This window comes from Pleurodeles waltl, chromosome 12, assembly GCF_031143425.1.
Source record: "Pleurodeles waltl isolate 20211129_DDA chromosome 12, aPleWal1.hap1.20221129, whole genome shotgun sequence".
Classification (NCBI taxonomy): domain Eukaryota; kingdom Metazoa; phylum Chordata; class Amphibia; order Caudata; family Salamandridae; genus Pleurodeles; species Pleurodeles waltl.
Window position 1 is genome coordinate 280,827,841 of NC_090451.1, and position 27,881 is coordinate 280,855,721.

The 27,881-nt window shown below is 43.2% G+C and overlaps 1 protein-coding gene across 1 annotated transcript in view; it reads left to right on the forward strand.

The window, feature by feature from the left end:
• LOC138268065 (5-hydroxytryptamine receptor 3A-like) overlaps window positions 1-27,881 on the forward strand; it is a 287,520-nt gene that overhangs the window by 186,150 nt on the left and 73,489 nt on the right. The window contains exon 7 of the mRNA XM_069217426.1: window positions 23,019-23,226. Within this exon, the coding sequence (XP_069073527.1) occupies window positions 23,019-23,226 (208 nt within the window). The remainder of the gene's footprint in view (window positions 1-23,018; window positions 23,227-27,881) is intronic.

A 27,881-nucleotide genomic window follows, 5' to 3' on the forward strand; every position in this document is an offset into this window, starting at 1 on the left:
ACTGCCCATGCACTTGGCATGGGCACTGCTGGGCCCCGCTGGCCAGCACCATCGCAATGGTGCTTGTTCATCCTGCAGGCAACAACATTGCTACCGGCACAATTACGAGCCGGAGCAATGCTATAGCCTGTTTCCCGTTAGGCCAGCAGGTGAAACATAGGTGTCCACCTGCCGACCTAGTGGAAACCCATAATTGCTCTGGCAGGAAGGTCACCCGATCAAGAGTTTGGGGGATGGAGTTTTCCATCCGCCAAACTCGTAATGACCCTCCTAGTGAGGAAGCCAGCACTGGCACAGGCCCAGGGCATGGAGCAATACTGGACGCAGTGTGCCACTAGGCCCAGCTAGAGCGTAAGGGTCAGTAGCTGTGGGACACCCCAAATGGGCACCCTTCTAACCAGAGGACAGCGTGGGCCTGCGGGGACCACCCTGTCCTGCCCTTTCAGCCATAACTGGGAACCCTCAGCAATGACAGAGCGTGGCAACCACCCGAAATAAAAAGGAATGAACCCTCAAAAAAATGCTTTTGAAACCGACAGGGGGTTCGGTTAGTGACCGACTCCTCCCTCGCAAGCCAGGACACACAGCCGGAAGGCCAGGAGACCTGGGCCCCATGACTTACTCCTTCCTAGAGGCACTGTTTGCATCTCTCATGGACAATCTACAGACAGTAAAAGAGATCTCTTCCAAGACCTGAAGGCAGTACGTAAAGATATAGCTGAGCTTGGAGACAGAGTATCTGGTCTGGAGGACCAGGAGACAAGTCAGATGAGGAAATCAAGCAACTCCATCAAGGAGTCATCCGCCTCAAAGAACAACAAATCAATTTACAAGCTCATGTGGAAGACCTCAAAAACAGATCAAGACGCAACAATATCCGCACAAAGGGAGCCCTGACCACAGCAAAGGAAGGAGATGTTGGATCCTATGTGCTGGCCCTGTTTGCCCAGCATTTGGAATCTCCTCCCGACATGAACATTCAGCTGAACCATGCACAAAGAGTAGGCCTCCCTCATTCTGAAGATTCCAGCCCAGCTGACATTTCAGTATGTGTCCAAGGTTTTCCCTTGAAGGAGCAATTCTTACAAAAAGCGAGAGAGCTGCATCTCCTCCAGTTCAGAGGTTATACTCTTATGCATTACCATGACCTCTCTGCACTGACACTGCAAAAAAGGAGAGACTTTCATCCTGTGACCTCCTTTCTTTGAGAGCGGGGCATCCCTTATTCGTGGGGACATCGTTCCATATTTTCTTTCAGGGGGACAGAAAACTGCACTAAATCTGCTCACTAAATGCCACCTGTGAAATGCTGAAGATCGACAGAGACACAGACATTGCTGCTTCACCTAGCCCCAAGAATCAGGAGAGCCACAAAGCGCCCCAGATAGCAGAAGGGTCCGACCACGTCCAGAAACCTGTGATCTAACACAATAGCCCAGGAGAGACGGGCAGCCCGGTAGACTCTATTCGGAGATCCTGACAAATGACCCTTGGCCTGATGTATCTGAACGCCCTATGATCGCTCTGATTGGAATTGGAAGGGGGGTCTGCCAGGGGTTTTTAGGGGTAGAGAGGACCAGAATGAGAAGATGAGTCTTACCAAGGACTCCTGCTCTCGGGGCACAACTGGGATGCCTGTTGCTCCGGCTGGAGCTCTTGCCTTACCAGTAACGTTATGTTTGTTGTTATTCAGTTGGGATGTTTTTAAGGGGGGTGGGTACTCACACTAAAGAGGCAAGCACCTATCAAGGGACAGCCCGACAATCAGACTTCACATAGCAGCAGAAAAGAAACAAGGAGACTATAGAGACACTGTAGAAAGTGAGCCTAAAACACAGATACATTTCCTACTGACACCACACGACAAATTACGGATCCTCACCCTTAATGTGAAAGGGATAAACAACCCAGTTAAGAGACGGGCTATCCAATGGTACCTGGAGCAGTCACAGGCTGATATCTGTTTCCTTCAGGAGACACACCTAGTAGCGGGCAATTGGCATCACCTTAAAATCAGATCCTTTCCAGAACAATTATTTTCTTCTGCAGCAACGAAGACAGCAGAGGTGGCTATTTAGATTTCTCGCTTATTCCAGGGGAAAATAGGTGCTAAACATACTAAAACAGGAGGTTGACTGCTAACATACTACATACAAGATAGGGATTATGCTTTTGTTCTTTAAACCATGTATGCCCCCAAGTCCCAGGAACTTTTCCTCTGTAGATCAGTGGCAGAGGTCATGACTTCGAGAGACAGACTGGTATTACTAAGGTGAGACATCAACATGGTCTTCTGCAATAACCTTGATTGCTCTGCATAGAGACACGGAGGTTCCGGGGAGTTATCCACAGAGTGTGTCCAATGGGTACAAGAGAGGGGGTTGTGGGACGTATGGAGAGAAAGTCACCCCCAACTCCCAAGATTAAACCTTTTACTCCCACACCCCCAAAACCGATGCACACCTTGATTACCTACTAGGGACCAAAAAGGTACAGGATCTGATCACATCAATAGATATCGAGCCACGCTCATTTTCTGACCATGCCACAGTGACAGTGGACCGAGCAATCCCCCCCAATGAGACGTACACATTAGCCCTAGTGCTTGCGCAAAACCCTCCTACACAGACTCAAAGAGATACAGCAGATCACAACAGCACTACATAACTTCTTGGATATCAATGACCACAGACACCTCCATCTCACTCTTGTGGGACACTCTAAAAGCAGTGATCGAGGGGGAATTCCTCCCCATTTCGGCGACGGACAATAAATTGTGTCGGAAAAATTAGAAAGATTACAGCAACAGGTAGTGGAACTGTAGCATATACATCACTGCACCGGTGCCCCTCAGATATAGCAGCAGTTGGAAACAGCCATAAAAGAACTTGCAGGCCGAGATATGGATAAAGCCGAATACTCCTTGATGTGGCTTTTGAACTCGATTACGGGCCTATCCTTGGTGCCAACCTCCATGATGGAAGCCTCTTTCATAGTTATCTCTAGGCCTGGGAAAGGCAAGAAACAGTGCAGGTCCTGTCGACCCATTTCCCTCCTTAATGTGGACACTGAGCACTTCATGAGCATCTTGGCTGCCCGTCTTCCAGGTCTGATAGTTCTAGACCAGGCAGGCTTTGTCCCACACCAGCAATGTAGCGATAATACTAATAGGCTTCTCAACCTTATCGACAAGGCTCAGTGCTGCAAACGGCATATTACGCTTTTGGCCATAGACTATGACAAGGCGTTAGATCACATCTACTGGCCCTACCTTGCAGCGGCGCTTACCCGCTTTGCCTTTGAGGCACGTTTCTCCACCTGGATTCTGAGTAACTACAGCTATGCAAGGGCAACAGTCCGGGTCAATGGCCAAACATCAACCCCATTAGTAGGGGGACGACACAAGGGTGCCCTTGTCACCTTTACTGTTTGTGGTATACTGTATATGGAGCCCTTTGCTCAGAAAGTACGCAATAACCTTAACATCACAGGGTCTGTTTTAAAGGAGAAGATCACACCATCAGTCTATATGCAGATGACATCATTGTGGCCCTCGACAATCCTAGAAGCATTCGGAGAAGCAGCAGGCTTCTGGATAAATATCCATAAGTCTCAGGCCCTTAACCTCACAGTCCCTCTCAACAGTTCTCCCTGCAGATTTCCCATACAATTGACAAAGACATCCAACCCCGTGACTAGGCATACAGCACGCTATGACAGTAGCAGACACTGCGCCCCGCAATTAAAGGACTCTCTTTCAACAGGTCACCAAGGACCTAGCACAATGGTGACTATACCGTCTCTCTTGGCTTGGCTGAGTGGCGGCTATAAAAATGCCCACGCTCCTGAGAATCCTCTTCCTCTTTCAGATCCTCCTGATCAAACCTCCTGCTGGGCTGCTGTGCTCATTAGAACAGGCCTTACACCATTTAGTTTGGGTGGATGTACGCCCATAGATAAGTCAAGACTTGATTTATCGACCACCAGCGGAGGGGGGACTGGGAATTCCGAACCTTCTAAGCTAATATCATGCGGCACAGCTCAGTCACATGGCGGAATGGTCACAGTCACAATCAGAGAAACACTGGCTGTTCATGGATCGTGCAATCGTGGGTACATATCTGTGGGAGGTCCCAATCCTGAGACGACAACAGCATGCTTGGGGCCTATTCTCCTCCCCGGTAACAAGATCAGTGTTAAAAGTCTGGGACTCTTTGGTAACGTGCAAGGGTCTATCGATGTTCCTTTCCCCTCTAACGCCTATAATAGGCAATACAGGCTTCAATACTGACCGTGTTCATGCAGGGTTCCACCTTTGGCAAAGGGCGGGCTGCCACTCTACTGGCCTTTTTTTTTTTTATGAGGATGGCCATATTCCCTTTGACTAGTTGAAGAGAGAATACACACTCCCGGAGACGGAACAACAAAGTTACATGCAGGTTAGACATTGGGTCATGCACTCCACCATCCGAGCCGGAGCATGCCGACCCCTGACAATGTTTGAGAAGTGGCTGGTCACTAAAGACAACGAAAAACACTTGCTCACAGAACTAAATAGTGTGCGGTTACATGCCTCCCCACTACCCAAAACCCCAGGTCAAAAAGCTGGGAACTCAAAATAGGCAGACAGTTATCCCTGAAGGAATGGAACGAGGTGTACTACAGGGTCCGACATATAGTACTCAACATTGCTATTATAGAGACAGCTACTGAAATCACTACATATTGATATCTTACACCTTCCCGGCTGCATAAAGGTAGTCCTACACGTAGAGCCTTATTACGAGTGTAGCAGTCCAAGGACTGCCACACTTGTGTTGGCGGTCAAAACACCACACTCCAGGCAGTCCAACTGCCCAATTGCAACATTGGCAGGCAGACCAGCCTAAAAACCTCTGTCCCTGTCAGGATCATAGATCCTCACGAGGTGGCAGCAGTCGGGCTTGTAACCAGCCAGGACAGCACTGAACTCAGCCTAACCTGGCTGATTACAACCCCACTTTCCGTGAGTCTTTTCATGGTGGGGACCTCGCAATGAAAAGCCTGGTGGAAAGCCAATGCCGGCGGCCACAGGGGGGCCCTGCACTGCCAGCATCGTCAGAATGCACGCTTAGCAGACGGTGCGCCTTCCGAGGGTCCTGGATGGTCCCCTCTGTGCTACAATATAGGAATTGGCTCCCTTAATGGAGACGAGTCCTATATCGTAGCACAGTTCCCGCCGGACTGACTGGCAGGAGTGCGTATTACAATGTTCCCACCTGTCAGCCTGGCGGGAACATTATAATATGCTCGGGGGCAACGTCACCGCCATGGCGGTGGCATCCTCACCATCAATTTGGCAGTCCCTTGGTAGGACCGCATAACTCATGATAAGGTCCTGTGTCCAGACTGCTGGCAGGACCGTGGGTCACTTGGGACTCTGCTCCACATACTTTGGGACTGCCCTAAACTAGTGGAATTCTGGGATCTGACCTTAACTGACATAGAATAATAGCTAGATACAGAACTGCCCCGATTCCAGGCCTTTATGATTCTGGGTCTCCCCAGTGCTCTCACCTTCCCACTCAAGTCCCACAAAGGCCACAAAATCAGGCCAGCCTTAGGATGAGCTCACCAGACTATCCTTGCACACTATGGTGCGGCCAAAATCCTGATACATTTAGCTTGATTCCACTGCATGTGGCAGGTTTTGGAGATGGAGCATCTGACCCTAGTTTTGATGTCTCAAGGGGACTCTTACAAAGAACTCCGGAGACCATACATCACTCTTCAATCTAAAGAATGCAGGGAAATGACATGTCCTAAATATTTATGACTACTCCGCTTCTCGTGATTTTGTGAACCAGGTACTGTAACAGACACTACACAGGCTAACTAGCTGGTTTACCACAAGTTAACAGACAGTGTTTACCCTGGGAGGGGAGAGAGGGAAGAGAAGTTTTGCAACTATAAGAGGCTTTTTGGAGTACATGAAGAAGTACTCCTGTTGTACTCTGTTGGGTACTCTTACATGCCTTTCCGAATTGTCCCTAGAGCATCTAAAATGGGAAAAAAATGAAAGTACAAACAGAAAGTGATGAGCCATCTTTAAACTTTAACTACTAGAGAGTTGAACATTTCTGGGCTGATTCACAAAGGCTTGTTAGAGTATTTAAAGAAGTACTCCGCTAGTACTACCACCTGTACATAAATGTTTTTGTGAACCTGTCCCTGAAACTTTTATTGAAATTATTTGCATTTGTCCTGACCTGATAGCTGAGCCTAGCATAGAAATCTGCTTCATGCATTGGTTTTTGAAAATATAAGCATTTCACCTTGTTTGATTACTTTTAGGGTTGTGAAATTCATAGTCCATGTTGTGTGTTCAAAACTGTGAACATTGTATGTTAGTTTTTTAATTTGTTGGTATTGTTCCACAAAAGAGATGCACAAATGAAAAAAGAAAGTTTTGTGGCTATATGCTATATGGAGGTTACAGGAGGGGTACACATGTTAAATATATATAAACAAGAATACAAGGGGCACAGAGGTGTCTGCTATGTAAAACAGGTTTTGGTAAGGCCAGTAGGCCTCACCTTTGAAAGGCAAATGCTAGCCTATTGACTTTGCTAATGTCTCTTTGCATCAGAGCTGCCTTGCACAGTGGCCATCTTGGAATGGTACAAAAGCACATTTCAGGATGGCAGTTTAGGGTGTGCATGCAGGCGAAACCATTGCAAAGCACGCGTTGTGATGCACCATCGCTCATTTGGCCTATTTTTACTTTACTGTAGGAACATAGCCAAATAAATTAAAATAAACTGTGTGAATGCCAAACAAGCATCCCGGAAGCATTTTGCAGCTTCTAGACTGTCCACAAAATGCATTGGGCTGATACCAATGCTAGCTCTCCTAGCCAATGCCTAAAACCTCCTGAACTGGAGCAAACGGTTAAAGTAGGCTTTCCTAAACCCCCTTTCTGTAAATCTATCTATGTGCAAGTGTATGTTGTTTGTTGTGGTGTATGTTGTGAGTTTGGTGTGTGCGATGGCAATAGCAGTTTAGTCTAGACCTAAAAAATAAAGAACAGAAAGTCCAAAAAGTCAGACCTATTAGTTTTTGCCAATTCATAGAAATGGGGCGGTGGTGGTGGTAGCAAAATGGATTTTCAAGTCATGATTTTGATGGTAGTGCTGGTATTGGGGTGGTACTGGAGGTGCTATTAGTAGTGGTATTGGAGTTGGTACTCGTGGTATTGGTGGTAGTGGTATTGGTGGTAGTGTTGGGGTATTGGTGATATTAGCAGTATTGATAGTGATGGAGGTGGAGTTGCTATTAATGGTGCAGGGATGTTGGTGGTGGTAATACTGATGATGGTTCTGATGGCCATGGTATTTGAGGTGGTGTTGTTAGTGGTGGTATTGTCATATAGGTACTAGGGTGATAGCCTTGGTGATATAATCAATGGTGATGGTGTTAGGAAAGGGTGTTGTATTGGTGATTGTGATCTTGGTGATTTTAATAAAATGACCTCATATAAATTTGAACATCATGTACATGCAGTACATAAATGCTTTTGGTTAACATGTCCAAATGGCCTGACCACATCAATGACCATTTGATGTGTTAAACAAAAAGCAATTAGGAGACTTTGCTTGGGTTAGTCTTGCACTTTATTGCTAGGGTTAGAGTTGTACTTGAGTGATGCAAAAGCATTGACAAAATGCCTTTACAGTAAAAAAGATAGCTTTCTGTGTACAATGCATGAACGAGATAAAGAATTAAAAGTGGCAAAGTGGATGATGGGTGAGTATACCAATGTAATATAAAATACTGCTGCATGGATTGCAATGCAATGCAAGCTCTCTGTAGGAGGTGAAATTAAGCACAATTCAATAGCACGCCAGTGTGAGATAAATACTCCATGAGCTGATCGAAGATGATGGTAATGTCTTAAGGCAGTGGGTGAAAGTAGCTCCTGCAAATAAGCCAATGCTTTAATAGGGCTGAGCCAAAGCCCAATCTATGCAAGTTTTAAGCAATAGGGTTTTCCGACATATGTAAGGTCTACCCAGGCAAAAAAAGGAAAAGCACACCTCTACATACCGTACACAGAACAGATCATGCTATTGGCATTGCAGCACCCAGTTATTGCTAGAGATTGATGTGGAATGTGACTCTTTGTTTTCTCACCTGATATTAAGGGTTCACTGACAAAATAACGAAACCCTAAGTACAGAAATATTGTCTCAAAAATATTGAGCACAAAAATATTGTTTTCTTACACTTATAATAAAAAGTACAAGAATATTGAAAAAAAATATACCCTTTTACATAAATATTGAAAAATATATACAAAAATATATTTTATAGGATGTATATATAGATACAAATAATTATATATATTAATTACATATATTAACTCCTTAGCTGCTGGGCCTTTTCCCCCCCAGTGCTGAGCCCTTTTTTGGCTATTTGGGGTAGTTCGCGCTTAGGGCTTCATAACTTTTTGTCCACATAAGCTAACCACGCCAAATTTGCGTCCTTTTTTTCCAACATCCTAGGGATTCTAATGGTACCCAGAGTTGGTGGTTTCCCCTGGAGGAGACCAAGAAAATAGCCAAAATACAGTGAAAATTTAGTTTTTTCCAAAAAAATGGGAAAAAAGGGCTGCCGAAGAAGGCTTGTGGTTTTTTCCCTGAAAACGCCATCAACAAAGGGTTTCTGGTGCTGAAATCACTATCTTCCCACCTTTCAGGAACGGGCAGACTTGAATCAGAAAACCAAATTTTTCAACACAAATTTGGCATTTTACTGGGACATACCCCATTTCTACTATATTTGGTGCTTTCAGCCTCCTTCCAGTTAGTGACAGGAATGGGTGTGAAACCAATGCTGGATCCCGGAATGCTAAACATTTATGAAAACTAGACAAAATTCTGAATTCAGCAAGGGGTCATTTGTGTAGATCCTACAAGGTTTTCCTACAGAAAATAACAGCTGAAATAAAAAAATATTGAAATTGAGCTGAAAACAACAGCCATTTTTCTTTATGTTTTACTCTGTAACTTTTTCCTGCGATGTCAGATTTCTGAAAGCAATATACCGTTTTGTCTGCTGGACTCTTCTGGTTGCTGGGATATAAAGGGCTTGTAGGTTCATCAAGAACCCTAGGTACCCAGAGCCAATAAATGAGCTGCACCCTGCAGTTGGTTTTCATTCTATACTGGGTATACAGCAATTCATTTGCTGAAATATGAAGAGTGAAAAAGAGGTATCAAGAAAACCTTTGCATTTCCAAAATGGGATCAAGATAAGGTTTTGAGGAGCAGTGGTTATTTGCACATCGCTGAATTCCGAGGTGCCCATACTAGCATGTGAATTGCAGGGCATTTCTCAAATAGACGTCTTTTTACACACTCTCTTATATTTGGAAGGAAAAAATGTAGAGAAAGATAAGGGGCAATAACACTTGTTTTGCTATTCTGTGTTCCCCCAAGTCTCCCAATAAAAATGATACCTCACTTGTGTGGGTAGGCCTAGTGCCCGCGACAGGAAATGCCCCAAAACACAACATGGACACATCCTATTTTTTTTATAGAAAACACAGCTGTTTTTTCCAAAGTGCCTACCTGTAGATTTTGGCCTCTAGCTCAGCAGGCACATAGGGAAACCTACCAAACCTGTGCATTTCTGAAAACTAGAGACCTAGGGGAATCCAAGGAGGGGTGACTTGCGGGGCTCGGACCAGGTTCTGTTACCCAGAATCCTTTGCAAACCTCAAAAAGTGGCTAAAAAAACAAGTTTTCCTCACATTTCGGTGACAGAAAGTTCTGGAATCTGAGAGGAGCCACAAATTTCCTTCCACCCGGCGTTCCCCCAAGTCTCCCGATAAAAATGATACCTCACTTGTGTGGGTAGGCCTAGCGCCCGCGACAGGAAACGCCCCAAAGCGCAACGTGGACACATCCAAATTTTTGGAAGAAAACAGAGGAGTTTTTTGAGAAGTGCCTACCTGTAGATTTTGGCCTCTAGCTCAGCCGGCACCTAGGGAAACCTACCAAACCTGTGCATTTCTGAAAACTAGAGACCTAGGGGAATCCAAGGAGGGGTGACTCGCGGGGCTCGGACCAGGTTCTGTTACCCAGAATCCTTTGCAAACCTCAAAAAGTGGCTAAAAAAACAAGTTTTCCTCACATTTCGGTGACAGAAAGTTCTGGAATCTGAGAGGAGCCACAAATTTCCTTCCACCCGGCGTTCCCCCAAGTCTCCCGATAAAAATGATACCTTACTTGTGTGGGTAGGCCTAGCGCCCGCGACAGGAAACGCCCCAAAGCGCAACGTGGACACATCCAAATTTTTGGAAGAAAACAGAGGTGTTTTTTGAGAAGTGCCTACCTGTAGATTTTGGCCTCTAGCTCAGCTGGCACGTAGGGAAACCTACCAAACCTGTGCATTTCTGAAAACTAGAGACCTAGGGGAATCCAAGGAGGGGTGACTCGCGGGGCTCGGACCAGGTTCTGTTACCCAGAATCCTTTGCAAACCTCAAAAAGTGGCTAAAAAAACAAGTTTTCCTCACATTTCGGTGACAGAAAGTTCTGGAATCTGAGAGGAGCCACAAATTTCCTTCCACCCGGCGTTCCCCCAAGTCTCCCGATAAAAATGATACCTTACTTGTGTGGGTAGGCCTAGCGCCCGCGACAGGAAACGCCCCAAAGCGCAACGTGGACACATCCAAATTTTTGGAAGAAAACAGAGGTGTTTTTTGAGAAGTGCCTACCTGTAGATTTTGGCCTCTAGCTCAGCCGGCACATAGGGAAACCTACCAAACCTGTGCATTTCTGAAAACTAGAGACCTAGGGGAATCCAAGGAGGGGTGACTCGCGGGGCTCGGACCAGGTTCTGTTACCCAGAATCCTTTGCAAACCTCAAAAAGTGGCTAAAAAAACAAGTTTTCCTCACATTTCGGTGACAGAAAGTTCTGGAATCTGAGAGGAGCCACAAATTTCCTTCCACCCGGCGTTCCCCCAAGTCTCCCGATAAAAATGATACCTCACTTGTGTGGGTAGGCCTAGCGCCCGCGACAGGAAACGCCCCAAAGCGCAACGTGGACACATCCAAATTTTTGGAAGAAAACAGAGGTGTTTTTTGAGAAGTGCCTACCTGTAGATTTTGGTCTCTAGCTCAGCCGGCACCTAGGGAAACCTACCAAACCTGTGCATTTCTGAAAACTAGAGACCTAGGGGAATCCAAGGAGGGGTGACTTGCGGGGCTCGGACCAGGTTCTGTTACCCAGAATCCTTTGCAAACCTCAAAAAGTGGCTAAAAAAACAAGTTTTCCTCACATTTCGGTGACAGAAAGTTATGGAATCTGAGAGGAGCCACAAATTTCCTTCCACCCGGCGTTCCCCTAAGTCTCCCGATAAAAATGATACCTCACTTGTGTGGGTAGGCCTAGCGCCCGCAACAGGAAATGCCCCAAAACAGAACGTGGACACATCACATTTTTTCATAGAAAACAGTGCCTACCAGTGGAATTTGGCCTCTAGCTCAGCCGGCACCTGGGGAAACCTAGCAAACCAGCACATTTTTGAAAACTAGAAACCCAGGGGAATCCAAGATGAGGTGACTTGTGGGGCTCGGACCAGGTTCTGTTACCCAGAATCCTTTGCAAACCTCAAAATGTGGCTAAAATACCATGTTTTCCTCAACTTTCGGTGACAGAAAGTTCTGGAATCTGAGAGGAGCCACAAATTTCCTTCCACCCAGCGTTCCCCCAAGTCTCCCGATAAATATGATACCTCACTTGTGTGGTTAGGCCTGGTGCCTGCGACAGGAATAGATCACACAACGGTCAATGTTGGTCCTTACGTGAGGCAGCTGTTGACCCTGGGGTGATCCATTCCTGACACAGGCACTAGGTGTAGGCACTCAAGTGGGGTAGTGTTTTTATCAGGACCGGTGAGGAGTCACTGGGTGGTAGGAATGTTGTGGATCCCAGCATATTTCTGTAGTTTGTGTGACAGAAATGCGAGAAAAATAGAGTTTTTTTTCAACATTTCAGCTTTGCAGGGTATTCTGGGTAAGAAAACTTTGGTGAATCCACACAAGTCACACCTCTGTGGACTCCCCCGAATGTCTAGTTTCCAGAAATGTTTGGGTTTAGTGTGTTTCTCTATATGGCCGCCGAATCCAGGACCAAAAACACAGGTGCCTGCCTTACAAAACCAGTTTGTTTTGCCATAGACAATTTTGATGTCTCCACAATATGATTTGGGTGGTGGAATTTGGGGCTGAACTAAATTGGTGAGCTCCCAAGAGAGCACTCTCTCTCTGCTTGCCGCCGCATTCACCTGCTCTCTGGGTTGGCCTAACCCACTATTACCCAGTTGCACGAACAGCTTGCGAAGGGACAGCAGGACTGTCCTCATCACCTCCCTCATAATGTACTGGAAGAGGAGTTTTCGAATGGGACTCCTCTGACTGAAAAATCACTCCCAGAGTCTGCGCCATTGTCCTAGCCCTCAGATGCTGTCTCAGTATCTGATGTCTCAGTCTCTGATCCTATGTCAGAGCGGTCCTCTATAACCCAAGTGCAGGCAGCAGTCATCCATCAAGATGCCATCTCTGCTATTGGCTAAACTGTTGCTCTAAAACACTAGCCTACGTAGACAGTCACAAAATCGATGGTGTGTGTGAGATACGTGCAACAGTAGAGGCCACCTTACCTGCGCTTCTTCCCTCAATCAGCACGTACTTTCAAGACACTCAAAAAACACCTTGTCACATACCATTCGTCACAGTCTTTAGCACCTCCTGCGCCCAGTCCAACAATCATTATTGGTGCTCCCACTCCCTCCTCCTCGGATTCCCTCATTACCACCCAGCAAAAGTGCCCTTCATCTCTCCATAGACTTTACTAATGTACTCAGCTATTTACATAAAATACAGATGTGCTCTTTGCAGTAGGCATATAAACCTTCTGCGCTTCTTTATGGCACTAAAACTGCCACTAGACAAGTCGGACCCTTTTCCCCCCAGGGAAACCACACACATATTGACAAAAGTGATGTATATATGACAGCCAACCACCTGAAACTCAACTCAAGCAAAACCGAAATAATCCTCTTTGGCCCACACAAAAACACCTGGTACCCCCCCATGGTGGCCCACCACGCTAGGCCCTGCACCCACCCCCGCCAACTACGCACGCAACCTCAGCATCATCCTAGACTCCTCCCTCTCTATGACCCAACAAATCAACGCTCTTACCTCCTCATGCTTCAACAAACTCCGTATACTGAAAAACATTCAAATGGATCCCCACAGAGACCAGAAAAACTGTCACTCACGCACTCATCAGCAGCAGGCTTGATTACGGAAACGCCCTCTACGCCGGCACCACTCTAAAACTCAAGTGCAAACTACACGCATCCAGAACTCAGCAGCACGACTCATCCTCGACCTCCGCCGACACGAACACATCTCTCCACACCTCAAATCCCTCCACTGGCTCCCCATTGACAAAAGGATCACCTTCAAGATCTTCATCCTCGCACACAAATCACTCCACAACACAGGCCCTGCCTACCTCAACGAGAGTCACCTTCCACACCCCCACACGAAACGTCCGCTCAGCTGACCTCTCTCTCGCCTCTGTCCCCCGCATCAAACACACCACCACCGGGGGCAGATCCTTCTCCTACATTGCACCCAAAACCTGGAACGCACTCACAACCCACATTCGCAAGACCCAAAACCTACTTCTTTTCAGGAAGGGCCTCAAAACCTGGCTTTTTGAACAGTGAACCTCCTAGCCCCTTTCCCTCCCCCTGTCCCCCCCCCCGCAGCGCCTTGAGACCCTCACAGGTGAGTAGCGCGCTTTATAAATCTCTTTGATACAGATCTACCTATATATATATATATATATATATATATATATATATATATATATATATATATATATCTCTACATAGATATATCTATAGATATATCCATGTACCTAGATATATCTATCTACATAGATATATATATATATAGATATATACATATATATTTTTTTTAGTTGCTGTATGGTTTCCTTGGGGGCCAAAATGGCCCCCAGGGAAACCCTACAACATCTAAAAAAGAAATTGCCCCCACAGGGGGTCACCCTGCCCACGGGCGACCCCCTGTCATTTCATTTTTTTTTGTTGTTTTTTTTTTTGTTGAAAAAAAAAAAAATCCCCTGGGGCACCTACCTTTTTTTTAATAAAACAAATTATGCCGGGGGGGGGCGGCCCGTTTTCCGGGGGGGCCGTCCCCCAAAAGTGAAATCCCTGGTGTCTAGTGGGGTTTCCTGGCCCCAGCTGCGATCGGGGGCCAGAAACAGTTTCAGAAGGCCTCGTAAGAAAGGGGAGAGTCTCCCCTTTCTTACGAGGCCTTTTCAAAATGTTTCCTGGCCCCCCGATCGCAGCTGTGCTGCGATCGGGGGAGCCAGGAAACCTGAAAGTGTTTCCTGGCCCCCGATCGCAGCTGCGACCGGGGGCCAGGAAACACTTTCAGGAAGGCCTCGTAAGAAAGGGGAGTGTCTCCCCTTTCTTAAGAGGCCTTCCTGAAAGTGTTTCCTGGCCCCCGATCGCAGCTGTGCTGCGATCGGGGGCCAGGAAACACTTTCAGGAAGGCCTCTTAAGAAAGGGGAGACTCTCCCCTTTCTTACAAGGCCTTCCCGAACGTGTAAAAGGCCGTTTTCCCCATGAAAGCAGGAAGCGGCCGCAAGGCTGCTTCCTGCTTTCATGGGGAAAACACCTTTGCAACGTCAGCGCGCCTCGCGGCACGCTGACGTCACAAAGGGGCGGGTGGGGGGCGGGGGGAGACACGGTAGCTTCCGTGTCTCCCGGGGGTAGTAAAAAAAATAATAATAAATCCTCGGGCGCGACGCACCCGAGGATTTATTAATGCCCTTCCTGGTGTCGGCCACTGGTCGTGACCCGCACCAGGGAGGGTGTGTGGGCGAGTGATATGTAAATTAAATATATTTAAAAAATATATAAATATATACTTATTTAAGCAACACACACGGGTGTGTATGTTTATTTACACATACATAATGTAAAATTAACATTAAAATTGTATTTTTAATTTATATTATAATTTACTGATTATCTTTTAATTTAATAATATAACAAGTATTTCTATGGTTTTGTATGAGTTAATTCGGAACCTAACTATAACGTCCCTGTAACCTGTGTTTATTTCAGTGAATTTCTATGCATTTTATGCCAACCCCCGCCATGCACGGCATGCCTGGTCTTGCAGCCAAGCTAGCTGCCGTTCGTAGATTGTGCTTTTTGTTATTTGGTGTGAATCCGTTCAGTAGTTAAGGAGATATTTACGGGCAAATACATTTGTATATTTCTGGCTGCGAAATTTGTGTGCAAAGAGAAGCGTTGCAATTGGCTGACCACAACCTGACTTAAAAGTTGCGACTGCCATTTAATTTCACAGGACACAGTCCCCGGTGGTGAAAATTCAAATTGAAAGTGGCATAAGGGGTCAGGGTGAAGGTACGCTGACCCCGGGGTGTGTTATAGATGTGTTTTAGGGGCAAATTATAGGTTTAAATAAAATATTGTGTCAAGGTGCGTGATATTCGTGAAAATTTGTGAATTTTCACAAATTGCCACAAAGTATTCATAGACTCACACACCGACTTTCAGACCCACTCAGACACTCACTCACACATGCACTGACAGAGACAGGCCCTGTGGCCAACCTGTGCTGAACACGGCCAAAGACCATGCATGGCGCGGGTTTGGTGGTTATAAGGGCTTGGCTGCAAGGCCAGGCCATGCAACCAACCCCTGTCAAGCACAGCCAAAGGCCATACAAGTCTGGGGTTGGTATAATGTATAGTAATTAAAATTACTTTATGTTAAACTAACCATAGAAATTTATTACAGGGACGTTATAGATAGGTTCTGAATTTATTCGTACAAAACCATAGAAGTGGTTATAGTTAGAGTTCTTTCAAGTAAGTATAAGTTGCGCCCTTGTCATGCACAGTTTTCTTGTCACTAATGTTATTGCAAACATTACAGTGATATCAAAGATTCCATACAAGATCTCATCAATGACATAATATGTGGAGTAATTAGCTGTGCATGGCGAAAAGTTGAATTTCTATGGTTTTGTCCAAGTAAATTCAGAAAGTAACTATAACGTCCCTGTAACCTTTGTTTTTTTCAGTGAATATATATATATGCATATATAAAAAACAAAGGAGAACTCTGGGAAGTTCCCAATTTTAGGTGGAGAGCTGCTCTAGTAAAGAGCACCCTGCAACACCAGCGACACTCTAGATTTGCTCACCTCCTCTGAAGAGCTCTAATGAGAGCGAAACACGTGTCAGGGGTTGCTTTATTCATTCCAGGTTGGCTTGGATGGTATTTGACCAGTCCAAAGCTGTAATACTGTGCCTGGAGTGGTAAATGGCTTTTGTCATTTTACAGCTCGGCAAGGATGACACTATGTCAATCCTATGCTTAAAGATGTTGCTGTACAAATGGCAAAAGACTTTGTCACTATCTAGCTCGGCGAGGATAGCACTGTGCTAATCCTATGCTTAAAGACTTTGCTAGATAAGCAGACATTTGAGGTGAGCAAATCTAGAGTGTCGCTGGTGTTGCAGGGTGCTCTTTACTAGAGCAGCTCTCCACCTAAAATTGGGAACTTCCCAGAGTTCTCCTTTGTTTTTTGCATAATTTATGCGTCGCTCTATCCCTGAAAGGGTTTTGGTTTGACTTATACTGGGTGCTCCCTTGTGTCTGGACAAAGCTATACTCCTCTGAAGAGCTCTAATGAGAGCGAAACACGTGTCAGGGGTTGCTTTATTCATTCCAGGTTGGCTTGGATGGTATTTGACCAGTCCAAAGCTGTAATACTGTGCCTGGAGTGGTAAATGGCTTTTGTCATTTTACAGCTCGGCAAGGATGACACTATGTCAATCCTATGCTTAAAGATGTTGCTGTACAAATGGCAAAAGACTTTGTCACTATCTAGCTCGGCGAGGATAGCACTGTGCTAATCCTATGCTTAAAGACTTTGCTAGATAAGCAGACATTTGAGGTGAGCAAATCTAGAGTGTCGCTGGTGTTGCAGGGTGCTCTTTACTAGAGCAGCTCTCCACCTAAAATTGGGAACTTCCCAGAGTTCTCCTTTGTTTTTTGCATAATTTATGCGTCGCTCTATCCCTGAAAGGGTTTTGGTTTGATATATGCATATATACGCACAATAAATTAAAAACCATAACAAATAAACTAGGAAAATTACATAAAAAGGTGCACAATATAAACAATACATTTTACTAACAATATATTATATATTACAAACAGTACTAATTAAAACAATATAATTTAAAATACACATACACATATTATTAATATAATTTTAAACAATATAAACAAAACTATACATTTCTAGGAATAATACATATACTATCCCCACTCCAGTCTGTGCAACAGGTGGGAAAACGTTGGACTCAGGAGGGTTAAAATGTACTACTCCCACTCCAGTCTGTGCAACAGTACATAAAGCGTTGGACTCAGGACGGATATAATTTACTATTCCCATTCCAGTCAGTGCAACAGTAGTGAAAGCTTTAGAATCAAAAGGGGTAAAATTTAATATTCCCACTCCAGTCTGTGCAACAGTACGGAAAGCATTGGACTCAGGAGGAGTACAATTTACTAATCCCACTCAAGCTGGTTCAACAGTAGTGAAAGCTTTAGAGGGGTAAAATGTATTATTCCCACTCCAGTCTGTGCAAAGGTAGGGAAGGCGATGGACTCAGGAGGTGTGTATTTTACTATTCCCACTCAAGTCAGTGCATCAGTAGGTAAGGCGTTGGACTCAGGAGAGGTAAATGTTACTAATCCCACTCCAGTCTGTGCAACAGTAAGGAAAGTGTTGGACTCTGGAGGCATAACATTTACTATTCCCACTCCAGTTGGTGCAACAGTAGTGAAGGTGTTGGATTCAGGAGGGATAACATTTACTATTCCCACTCCAGTCAGTGCAACAGTAGGGAAAGCACTGGACTCAGGAGGTGTAAAATGTACTATTCCCATTCAAGTTAGTGCAACAGTAGGGAAAGCGTTGGACTCAGGAGGAGTAAAATTTAATATTCTCACTCCAGTCTGTGTAACAGCAGGGAAAGTATTTCATTTCAAACACATACCTTTTTTTAATACAAGTATCAATTTCGTATAATTATAAAACTATTACCATACCATGAAATATATATATTAAAAAAACAAATAAACAATTAAAATAATTATATTTTTTTAAATAATTAATATAAGAAAAAAACATATTTAATATTTTCATTAAATTCCCACACTATAATTGCACGTTTAACATATATCTAAATTAAACAATTATAATAATTACACAATTTACATAATTAATTAACAATGAATTAATAATGAATAATTTATAATTAATCAATTATTATTTGATTAACTTCCCACCACATACCCGTACAAACCAACAATGTGCACCTAAAATGTAAAAAATTTTTTTTTAAATAGGAACACAATTTACATAATGAATTACAAATTATTTTATTAATAACTTATCAATAAGTAATAATTAAACAATTTTTATTTAATTAACTTCTGACCCTATACCCTTACAAACACAACAACCTGCACCTAAAATATAAATTAAAAAATATAATAATTACACAATTCACATAATTTATGAACAATTAATTAATTATTTTATCAAAAATTTGTAATTAACCAATATTATTTCATTAACTTCCCACTTTCTACCGCTACAAAGCCGACAACTCACACCTAAAATATAACAAAAAATATTATGTAGACATTTTACATACTTAATAATAAAATAAATAATTAATGTTTATTAAAAAAAAATTATAAATGGTATACATAATTAACTCCCCACCATGTACCCCTCCAAACCTCACAACCTGCTGCTACGCCATGAATTAAAATTTTACAATTAAATTGAAATTATAAATACCTTAAAATTGCAAACTATATTTAAAACCATTAACAACAATTACACAAACTATATAAAACATATACTATTAAATGAATATTGAAACACATAAAGAAACTTAAACAATTATATTTCTTACCTTAAACAATTAATTTTTTTTGTCAACAATATTTTTGCACACAATATTTCTGTGCCTCGATATTTCTGCAACTCAATATTTTTAAAATAATATTTAGTAGGGACTGTAGAAGACCATGGTGGAAATGGCCCTATATAAAGGTTCACCCCAAAACTCTTTGCCTTTTCCTTTCACTTTTTGCCAAATTTGTTTTTGTTGGCCTTAGGACTCTGAGCACTTTACCACTGCTGACCAGTGCTAAAGTGCATGTGCTTCTCAGCTTAAAATATGGTAACATTGGCTTATCCACAGCTGGCATATTTAATATATTTATAAGTCCCTAGTAAAATGCACTACATGTGCCCAAGGCCTGTAAGCTAAATGCTACTAGTGCGCCTGTAGCTCTGGTTGTGCCATGCACTTAAGTGGCCCTTTATAAAATGTCCCAGTCTACCACCGCAGAGCCTGTGTGTGAAGTTTGACTGCCATGTCGACTTGGCATTTAAAACCCTTTGCCAAACCTCAAACTCCCCTTTTATTACTTATAAGTCACCCCTAAAGTAGGCCATAGGTAGCCCACAGGTCATGGAGCTATGCAATATAATGCAAAACATGTACTTTTAAGTTTTACATCCTTTGGTGGTGAATAACTTCCAAATTCATTTTTCACTACTGTGAGGCATAGCCCTCTCATAGATTAACATTGGGTATTCCTTATTAAATTTAATAAAGTGTAATTCCTGATTGAGAAGGGGTAGACCTGTCATGTTTAGTACCTATGGAATTGTAATGATAAATCCTCTTTAATGGTAAAGTGGGATTTACTGTTAACATTTTAAAAATGCACTTTTAGAAAGTTCATAAAACACAAATTACTCTGGTTGTGATCTACAAATATCAATTAACCGGCAAGTAAATGAATTTTCTTGACCTATATATTCATTCACTTGTTATTTCATAACATTCTAAAGTATTTTGAACACATAAACATATCAGTTGAACCACATTCAAGTTATTTAAAAAACATGAAACCCAATTCAAACATAAAATCTCACAAAATTACAAACATTAATACTTATTCCTATGACCAGTCAACAATTAAATGGAGAGGATGCTATTACTACATGTGCTAGTGCATTTTCTCTTGCTTTCAGTGTCCATTGAGGGTTCTAAGCTAGACTGTTACTGTAGGCTTTAACAATTCATGTAACATTTTTGGTTGTCTACTGAACAACATCACTCCATTAAAGGAACACCCAAGTATATCCATCAACGTGTTTCAAACCTCTTAATCCTGTTTGGTTCTCATCAGGACCCTGACTCGTTCAAATTATCGTTCCTTTTGGGAATGAGCACATGCAACTTGTTTTTGCAAAATTATTGCTTCCCTTCAAAGGTGACTTCTTTTTGCCCCCCCATTTGAATACACACATTGTTCAAATCCCTTTGGGGCTTATCATCTCTCCAGTTACTGCTCACATGAAGGGAGGCCCAACCCGGCTAGATAACATGGGCCCAACCACTAAATAGGCCACTTTTAGAAAGTTGGCTTCTTCCTGCTCTTAGCTCAGTATGCCTGCAGCTTCTCTCCAATGCATGCCTGGCCTGGGGTGACAGCTGGTTTCCAGCATTCCCTCTAGACAGCCACACGCAAAGGAAGGATAGTTGTGACTGAGTGGCCTTCTGCAAGTTGATGGGCCATCCTGGGCAGGATGGGAGGAAGGAGCTGACACTTCTACCTAAATAGGCAGTTTCCTGCTCCCACACAAAGGACTTCTTAACCCCCTGTAGTGAGTCTGTAGCCAGGGCAAGAAGGGAGGACCTCTGTACATCTAAAAGTCCCCTCTCTCTTTGAAATCATCCCACTTCAAAGGCACAACTGAGTATAAGAACTGGACATCTGACACTTCCAAATCAGTACAGTTCTGGACCTGCGGATACTCTGCAGGAAGAAGGACTGCTGTGCTGCTGAAGGGCTGCTACTCTGCTGAACTGCTTCTGTGGAAGAACTGCTTTTCTGCTGTACTGACCTGCCTGTTGCCTGCTGCCCTCTCTTCCTGGGTGAGAAGAACTGGACCTAAACTATTTGAAACCAGAGTGCCTCCAAGGGCTTGTTTGCTTTCCTCCTGTTCTGAAGTCTCAGGGACATCAAACATTTTCAGCAACTCTACATCAGCACCTGGACTCTGTCACCTGTGAGTCCTCTCTGCCAAGTGGCACCATTCCAGTTCTAGGCCTTTGAAAGTGGTTGTCGGTGCTGAACCAGCAGAATCTATGCATCCTCATGATTTTGCCAGTCAGAACCCAAGCGTCTCTTTCGATGACGCCACATCGCTGCTTGAAGACTTGTCATTGCCAGCTGCATGGCTCAACGTCGACGCATTGCTTTCATCACCAAAGATCTCAGTGTTGATGCATCTCAGACTGTGCAGATTGGAACCAATGCATCGCCTGCATCCAAAGGGATCAACAGCGACACACCGCCTCCTGTGCTCCTCGCATTGGGTCCTTGATGATGACGGATCCTCCAACCAAATGTACAAGGCTGGTCCCTGTATACTACTTGTGCTCCATCACGGTCAGCTTGACTTTTCAGATTTGACCCAGTCAAACAAGACCATATAGCCGGTTGGCGCTTTAAGCTTCTCAGCACTATGTTTGCAGATATCTTTAAAAACTTGTATCTCAACTTCTACTTAATTATTTTTGTCGTTTTGGTGTTGTTTTTCACATAAAAATTTCATCTCGTTTTCCATCTTGGTGTGGAATCTTTTTAGTGGTGTTTTCACTGTGTTCCTGTTTCAAGTGTTGCACAAATACTTTACACATTGCCTTCTAGGTTAAGGCTGCCTGCTCTGTTCTAAGCTACCGAGGGTGAGCACAGGTTCATTTATGGTGTGTAACTGACTTACCCCGACTTGGATTGTGGTCCCTACTTGGACAAGGTGCATACCTCTGAGACCCAATTTACAACAGACCATCCATGCACTGTATACAAAAAAGCAATATATTTTTTTATTTTTTTGCAGTGAATGACACAGTGGTTCCCTCTGTTGCAAAACAAAATAACTGCTTTGGGCGCCAAAGGGTAGTTCCTTAAGTGTTTTTCATTTGAGGAAAACCCCTTTGACATAACCAACAAACACATTCAGCCGGAGGCTGCCAAAAAGATTCATTGCACACAGCACGCCACATGCCCTTGCCACTGGTTTGATGTTGAACTACAAATTCAGTGTGCCATGTAGCTTGGGGAATGCCAATAGATCTAGCTTATATTGAGGGGCGGCTCCTTCATGAGGGCGGAGGAGCGGCAGCTGCAAACCTTTTCCCAAAACACGATCATAAACTGTGTTTATTAATGTGTTTTGGGAAAAGGGGCAGGGCCACAGGGGTGACGTGCACTGAGGTGGGGTGCACAGCACTCCCCCCTCAAAGCGCATGTGTGTATGGCCGGCCGTCTCTGGGCAGCCATACACACATGCACTGTAGGGTCTCTCCAGCCCTGCACAGCCTCCAAGTCTGCTCTGAGCAGTGTCAGGATTGGCCGCAGGGGAGGCTGGGAGTCTGTGCTTTTCTGCAGCCAGTAGAGGAGCGGGGTGCGGCGCAATGTGGCATTAAGTTTTTTTTAATTTCAATTTTGTTAATAATTTTCTAACCCCGCCAACCCCCTGCATCTCCCCTCGTGCGCTGTCCAGCCCCGCCCCCTTTAACACCACGAGCTGCGGCTGCTTATAACTGAAATAGCAAGCCAGATCTATTGACTTTGGCAATGCTTGTTTTTTACATTTCCCTCTATGCTATTTAGTATTCTGTTAATGATGTATTTTCAATGTTCAGTTATTATGTCCTTATGTTTATTAGGTAGGATATATTGCATTTTAAAATATTCACTGTGTTGCATTTATTTTACAGATCACCATAGAGAGGACCCCCAGCCATTATGTAGTGAATCTGATAATCCCGGCCTGCTTTCTAGTGATGGTTGACCTGGCCAGCATGTTCATACCTATGAATAGCGGCGAGAGACTTGGCTTCAAGATAACCGTGGTTCTGGGATTCTCGGTTCTCCTGCTAATATTAAACGATTTACTTCCCAGTTCCCAGGGCACACCGATATTAGGTAATATCTTTATGCTATAAGAGCTCCACTTTTCATTCACCATTTAGTTACTGGGAGGGAATTGTATTTAAGATCATATTTCCCTGCATGAGTAATTTCAAGAGGAATGCAAGGACACATTTTTTTAAATAATTTCAATAAATATTAGACACTAGAGTTCAGTGATATTTTTCAAAAGTGCATCAACATGCCACATAAACTTTCCTAAAATGTATTCAACTGATTACAATTGTTCAGCTAAAATAGAAAACCAAATCAGCTACAATATTTAAACATCTAAAGGAGCACATTTACTCTCTCCAGGACACTTTCCCCAATATTCCTCAACAAAAATAGTTTAAAGATCTAAATTCCAAGTTAACAAAATCATGGGTGTATTCATACAGGTTCAAGTGTATTGTGCATTTGTTAAATATGATTACAAAGTATTATAAAAGGCAAAGTTCCATATGGAACTGTGACTAGCGTGTCATTATTTAAATTACATATCAAACCTTTCAGAATGTCATATTTACTGTAAGGGTACACTAAAATATAGATTATTTTTAAAAAATATGGCCCGATTCAGAAAGCCATTTTCGACCATAAACGTACATAATGGCTTTTATTCATGCTTGTCAGAAATTCACAGCATGATTCCTGATACGCGCGAATGGTTACATTAATGCAGATTTCTCCACCACTAGTCTGGAGAAATGTGCAGTAGTTAACCTCACACCAAGGGTAGAGAGTTGCAAGTTTAAGGTGTGGTTTGCCTTGAAAGTTTGTAAATGCCAACAAACACGTGAGTTTGTGCCATTTCTTATATCATCAACCAAATTAAATACTTAGTTTCACCAACAGGTTTCTAATTACAGTGCCTTGTGCTAGACCAGTCACTTATGAAAACTGATCCTTCTCTGTTGTGGCCAAACTGTGGAAACCTGACAGCATTGCACTAGAATCCAAGCTAGCCAAATTCAAGAAAGTTAATAAAAGAGGGCGTTTTAATCTGTTATGTTGCTAATTTTCTATCTAGGAAACTACATTCACAAACTCTCACCCTTGAAATGGTCACAGGTTTCCTTCGGCAAAGGGCTGAAGGAACTCACTCTCTAGCATAGGAACCAAAATGGATCATCCCCAAATCTGGAGGGAGGAGAGAGAGATTTGCAGGCACAAATGCTTTCCCCATGATAGTAAAAAAAGATAAACAAGCATTTGTAATGCAACAGGTCTTGCATTTGCTCGAGTTAGAACTATTAGCGTTGTAAACTCCTAAGCGGACTTTTCTTGCCACATAAATTGAAAGAAAAAAACGAGCGCACTATGTAAAACCCAGCACGATGAAACTGAAAACCAAAAAAATGAGCGCAATCACGCTACGTAAAACGCAGCGTGATTGCGAAAAATAAAAAGATAAAGTAGTGCCGAAACTAGGCTGAAAACATGAAGCCTCGTATGTTTTCAGTAGTTGGCCCGTGTGCTCGAGGAGGGCTAAACACAGGGAAAGGCATGAGGTATACATGCCTTTCACTAATGAAATCAAGAGGATTTTAAAAGGCAAACTCATGAACCAATGGAAGTGACAGGTGTGACATGGGCATGGTTAAAAGCCTAAAGAGAGATTACAACAGGGACGGAGCGCTCAACCCTAAAAATGTACAATTCCACATCAAACTGCATTTCCTCAGTGCAATTTAATTCTTATTGTGGAAAAGGAATCACTTGAAACATCACTTGGAGTTCCCAGTAGTACTCCTGCAGATCAGCATTGGCACAGCTTTCCATGCATTTTACTTCGAATGTTTGGGAATTCATAATTGTAGCACATTGGAACCCATTCCTTATGGGTACTACTAGAGGTGCAGCCTTACTACTTTTCTTTGTGAATCAGGTCCATACATTGTTGCTTTTTAAATAGAAATAAAAAAACAATTCTTGGAGCGATGTTAAGACTCCATTACTTTACCTTTGATGGAACATGACCTTCTACAAAGATAAAACTGCATAATTTTATTTTACCATATAATTTAATATAAAATAAGCCCTTCTACTAACCGAACTTGTAATTCAGGGACTCATGAGGCTGGCACTCATGAGACCCACAGCCTCGCAGGGACGGTCGTAAATCCCCACTCCAGGGGGTCTGACAGCCACATTACGACCCTGGCGGTCGAAGCTACAGGAGACAGCCATCCCCACCAGTAATATGGTTCCTGATGGGCTGACGGTGGTCTGAGTTGTGGTCAGCCACAGCAGCGCTGCACTCAGCGCCGTAGTGCTGATTACAACTCAGCTTTCCATTAGCCTTTTCATGGTGAGTACCCTGCCATGAAAAGGCTGGAGGAAAGCCAGTGCAAGGGGGCCCCTGCATTGGCCATGCCCAGGGCATGGGCAGTGCAGGCCCCCCCCACCTAGCACCCTCAAAATGCACTGTGTCTGCTTTGCAGGCAATGTCCATTCCAAGGGTTAGAGCTAAGACCACAGCACTCAAGAGAACATATAGTTATAAACACAAATGTAAAATCTGATGTGAGAGGTCCGTCGGTAAGAAGTAAAGTAGTCTTCTTCGTATTCCAATGGAGAATTTATTGCGGTCAACGCATACTTTGTATAGTTGGATCAACCATAAGCCATGTGTAGTGGTAGCCTTAGGAATATAAGTATGTTCAAACACAGCCAACACAGTGACTTTTTCAAGGCTAGAAAATGTATGAAGTAGAGACAAGTCCAGCTAGATGTGTGGTATGGAACAACTGTATCCAATTTAGGCAAGCACGGCAGTATGGTGTACAGATGGTTTAGAAACTAACGTAATCGTTGGTATGTATCAACTGTTTATGATATGGAGAGAGGTCAAAGAAGGGTGCTGAGCAGAGCTGAGCTCTACGGGACTTACCATGGTCCCTTGTTATCCTTCTTTTCTTCTTTGATGTCCTTCTGTTTCATATGATGCCTCCCATAGTCTTTTTAGTAGGATTTGGTAAGGGAAGCATGTTTCATAAAAAAGGAATATTGAGCATTCAGTGTTCTGCCCACAAAACTTTCATATCACACGCAACAAATAGAGAATCTACATTTGGCAGCTAATACATATAGTTATATGTTATGGCACCAGCAGGTTGGTAAGGTAAGAAAGGTCCTTACTATTATGGAATGTGTGCAGTGACATAAGGTGCCACATTCAGCCCTTTGGTCTGGAACACGTGGAGAGTAGTCAATGCATGGGGATTTGGTCATTACATTTCAGGAAAAGGAGAGGCTGGACCAAACACTTGCGCACACTTTCGAGTCTGGCTGTGGTCTTTAAAGGAAGAACACCTTGTAATCCTTCAAATTTAATCACTTCTGGTGATCACCACCAATAGCACAAGCCCCATGTGTTAAGGCAGAAGCAAAAGATGTAGGATTCCATGAAAAACTCACTGGTAGTAAAATGTGAATTTAGGGGACCTTTATTGAATAATTCAAACATCACAAAATGTTATCACAAAGAATGGTCAGGATGCAGGCATTTTCTGAGGGTAATGGCTTTGGGTTATTGGGGGAACAACAATCAAATGGAGGCCTATGGGGTTGGCAAAGATCAGTATTTCATTTTGAGGTACCCAAGGAAGATGTTGATTGAGTGATGGGTGGTGATAAGGCCTGCAATTTCCTTTCTGGAGGTTTTAGATCATTTGGAAAGTGGAAATCTGTGAGACAGAGAATGAGGTATGGCAGGTGAGGAACACATGAGGTTGACATGTGCAGGGATAATATTGTGAATAACTGGAAGACCCCCTACAGTGCTTAATTTATGTTCAAGTTTAATAACTTGGAAAGAGGCAAACATGAATGAACTGTTGGAGTGCTTTGTAAGGTTGAAATCGCCCTTGTTAGAGCGGGTACTGGGTGCCCTAAAATAAATATGATTTTTTACTCAGTTTTTAAGAGCTAGAACCATGTTGAAAGGCTACTAGGACAGGTCCAAATATCAAACATGCGGATCCATCCCTGGATACCTTTCTCTCAAATGGATTGAGGATGAACACAAGAGGGGCCACAGCTGATTCTGAATGTTTGCCAGAACTGCAGTAGTATAGCTGGATTATATGACAAGATGACTGCAAATGGCTTTTGAATGAGAGGTGAAGGGATTTGTTCAGACCCTGATTGCTTCTTTAGTCAATTTGGTTAAATTCTGATGGATCCCAGAAAGATGGAGGACTCAGAAAAACTGATGATAAGAGTTAATGAAATAACTTTTGTGTGTTTGAATTTTGAAACAAAAGCAATGCACTGAAATTATGGAATGTGAATAAACATTAAAGGGACATAAAACCAATTGATGCAAATCAGTCAATCAGGATGATATATGATTCTAATTGGATAGAGTCACCAACTATTGACAAAGTTCGTTACGGCAAAATTAATTCTTTTAATAATGTCTTCTTTTCTACAAATTTTCAGAACATTAAAAACAATTTTATTTTGCTAATATGTTTCATGCTGATTCAATTCAGGACTTCTACAGGGCTCAAAAATATATGAAAAAAGCAACTTCACATATAGTGAAAAATTTCCTAGCTACTGTAATGGAAAGTTTCAATTTTATTAAGAGCACGGTGGCAAGTATTAAGCTCAACTTTCCTCACTTCATTTGCATCAGTAAAACTAAATGGCCCATGAAT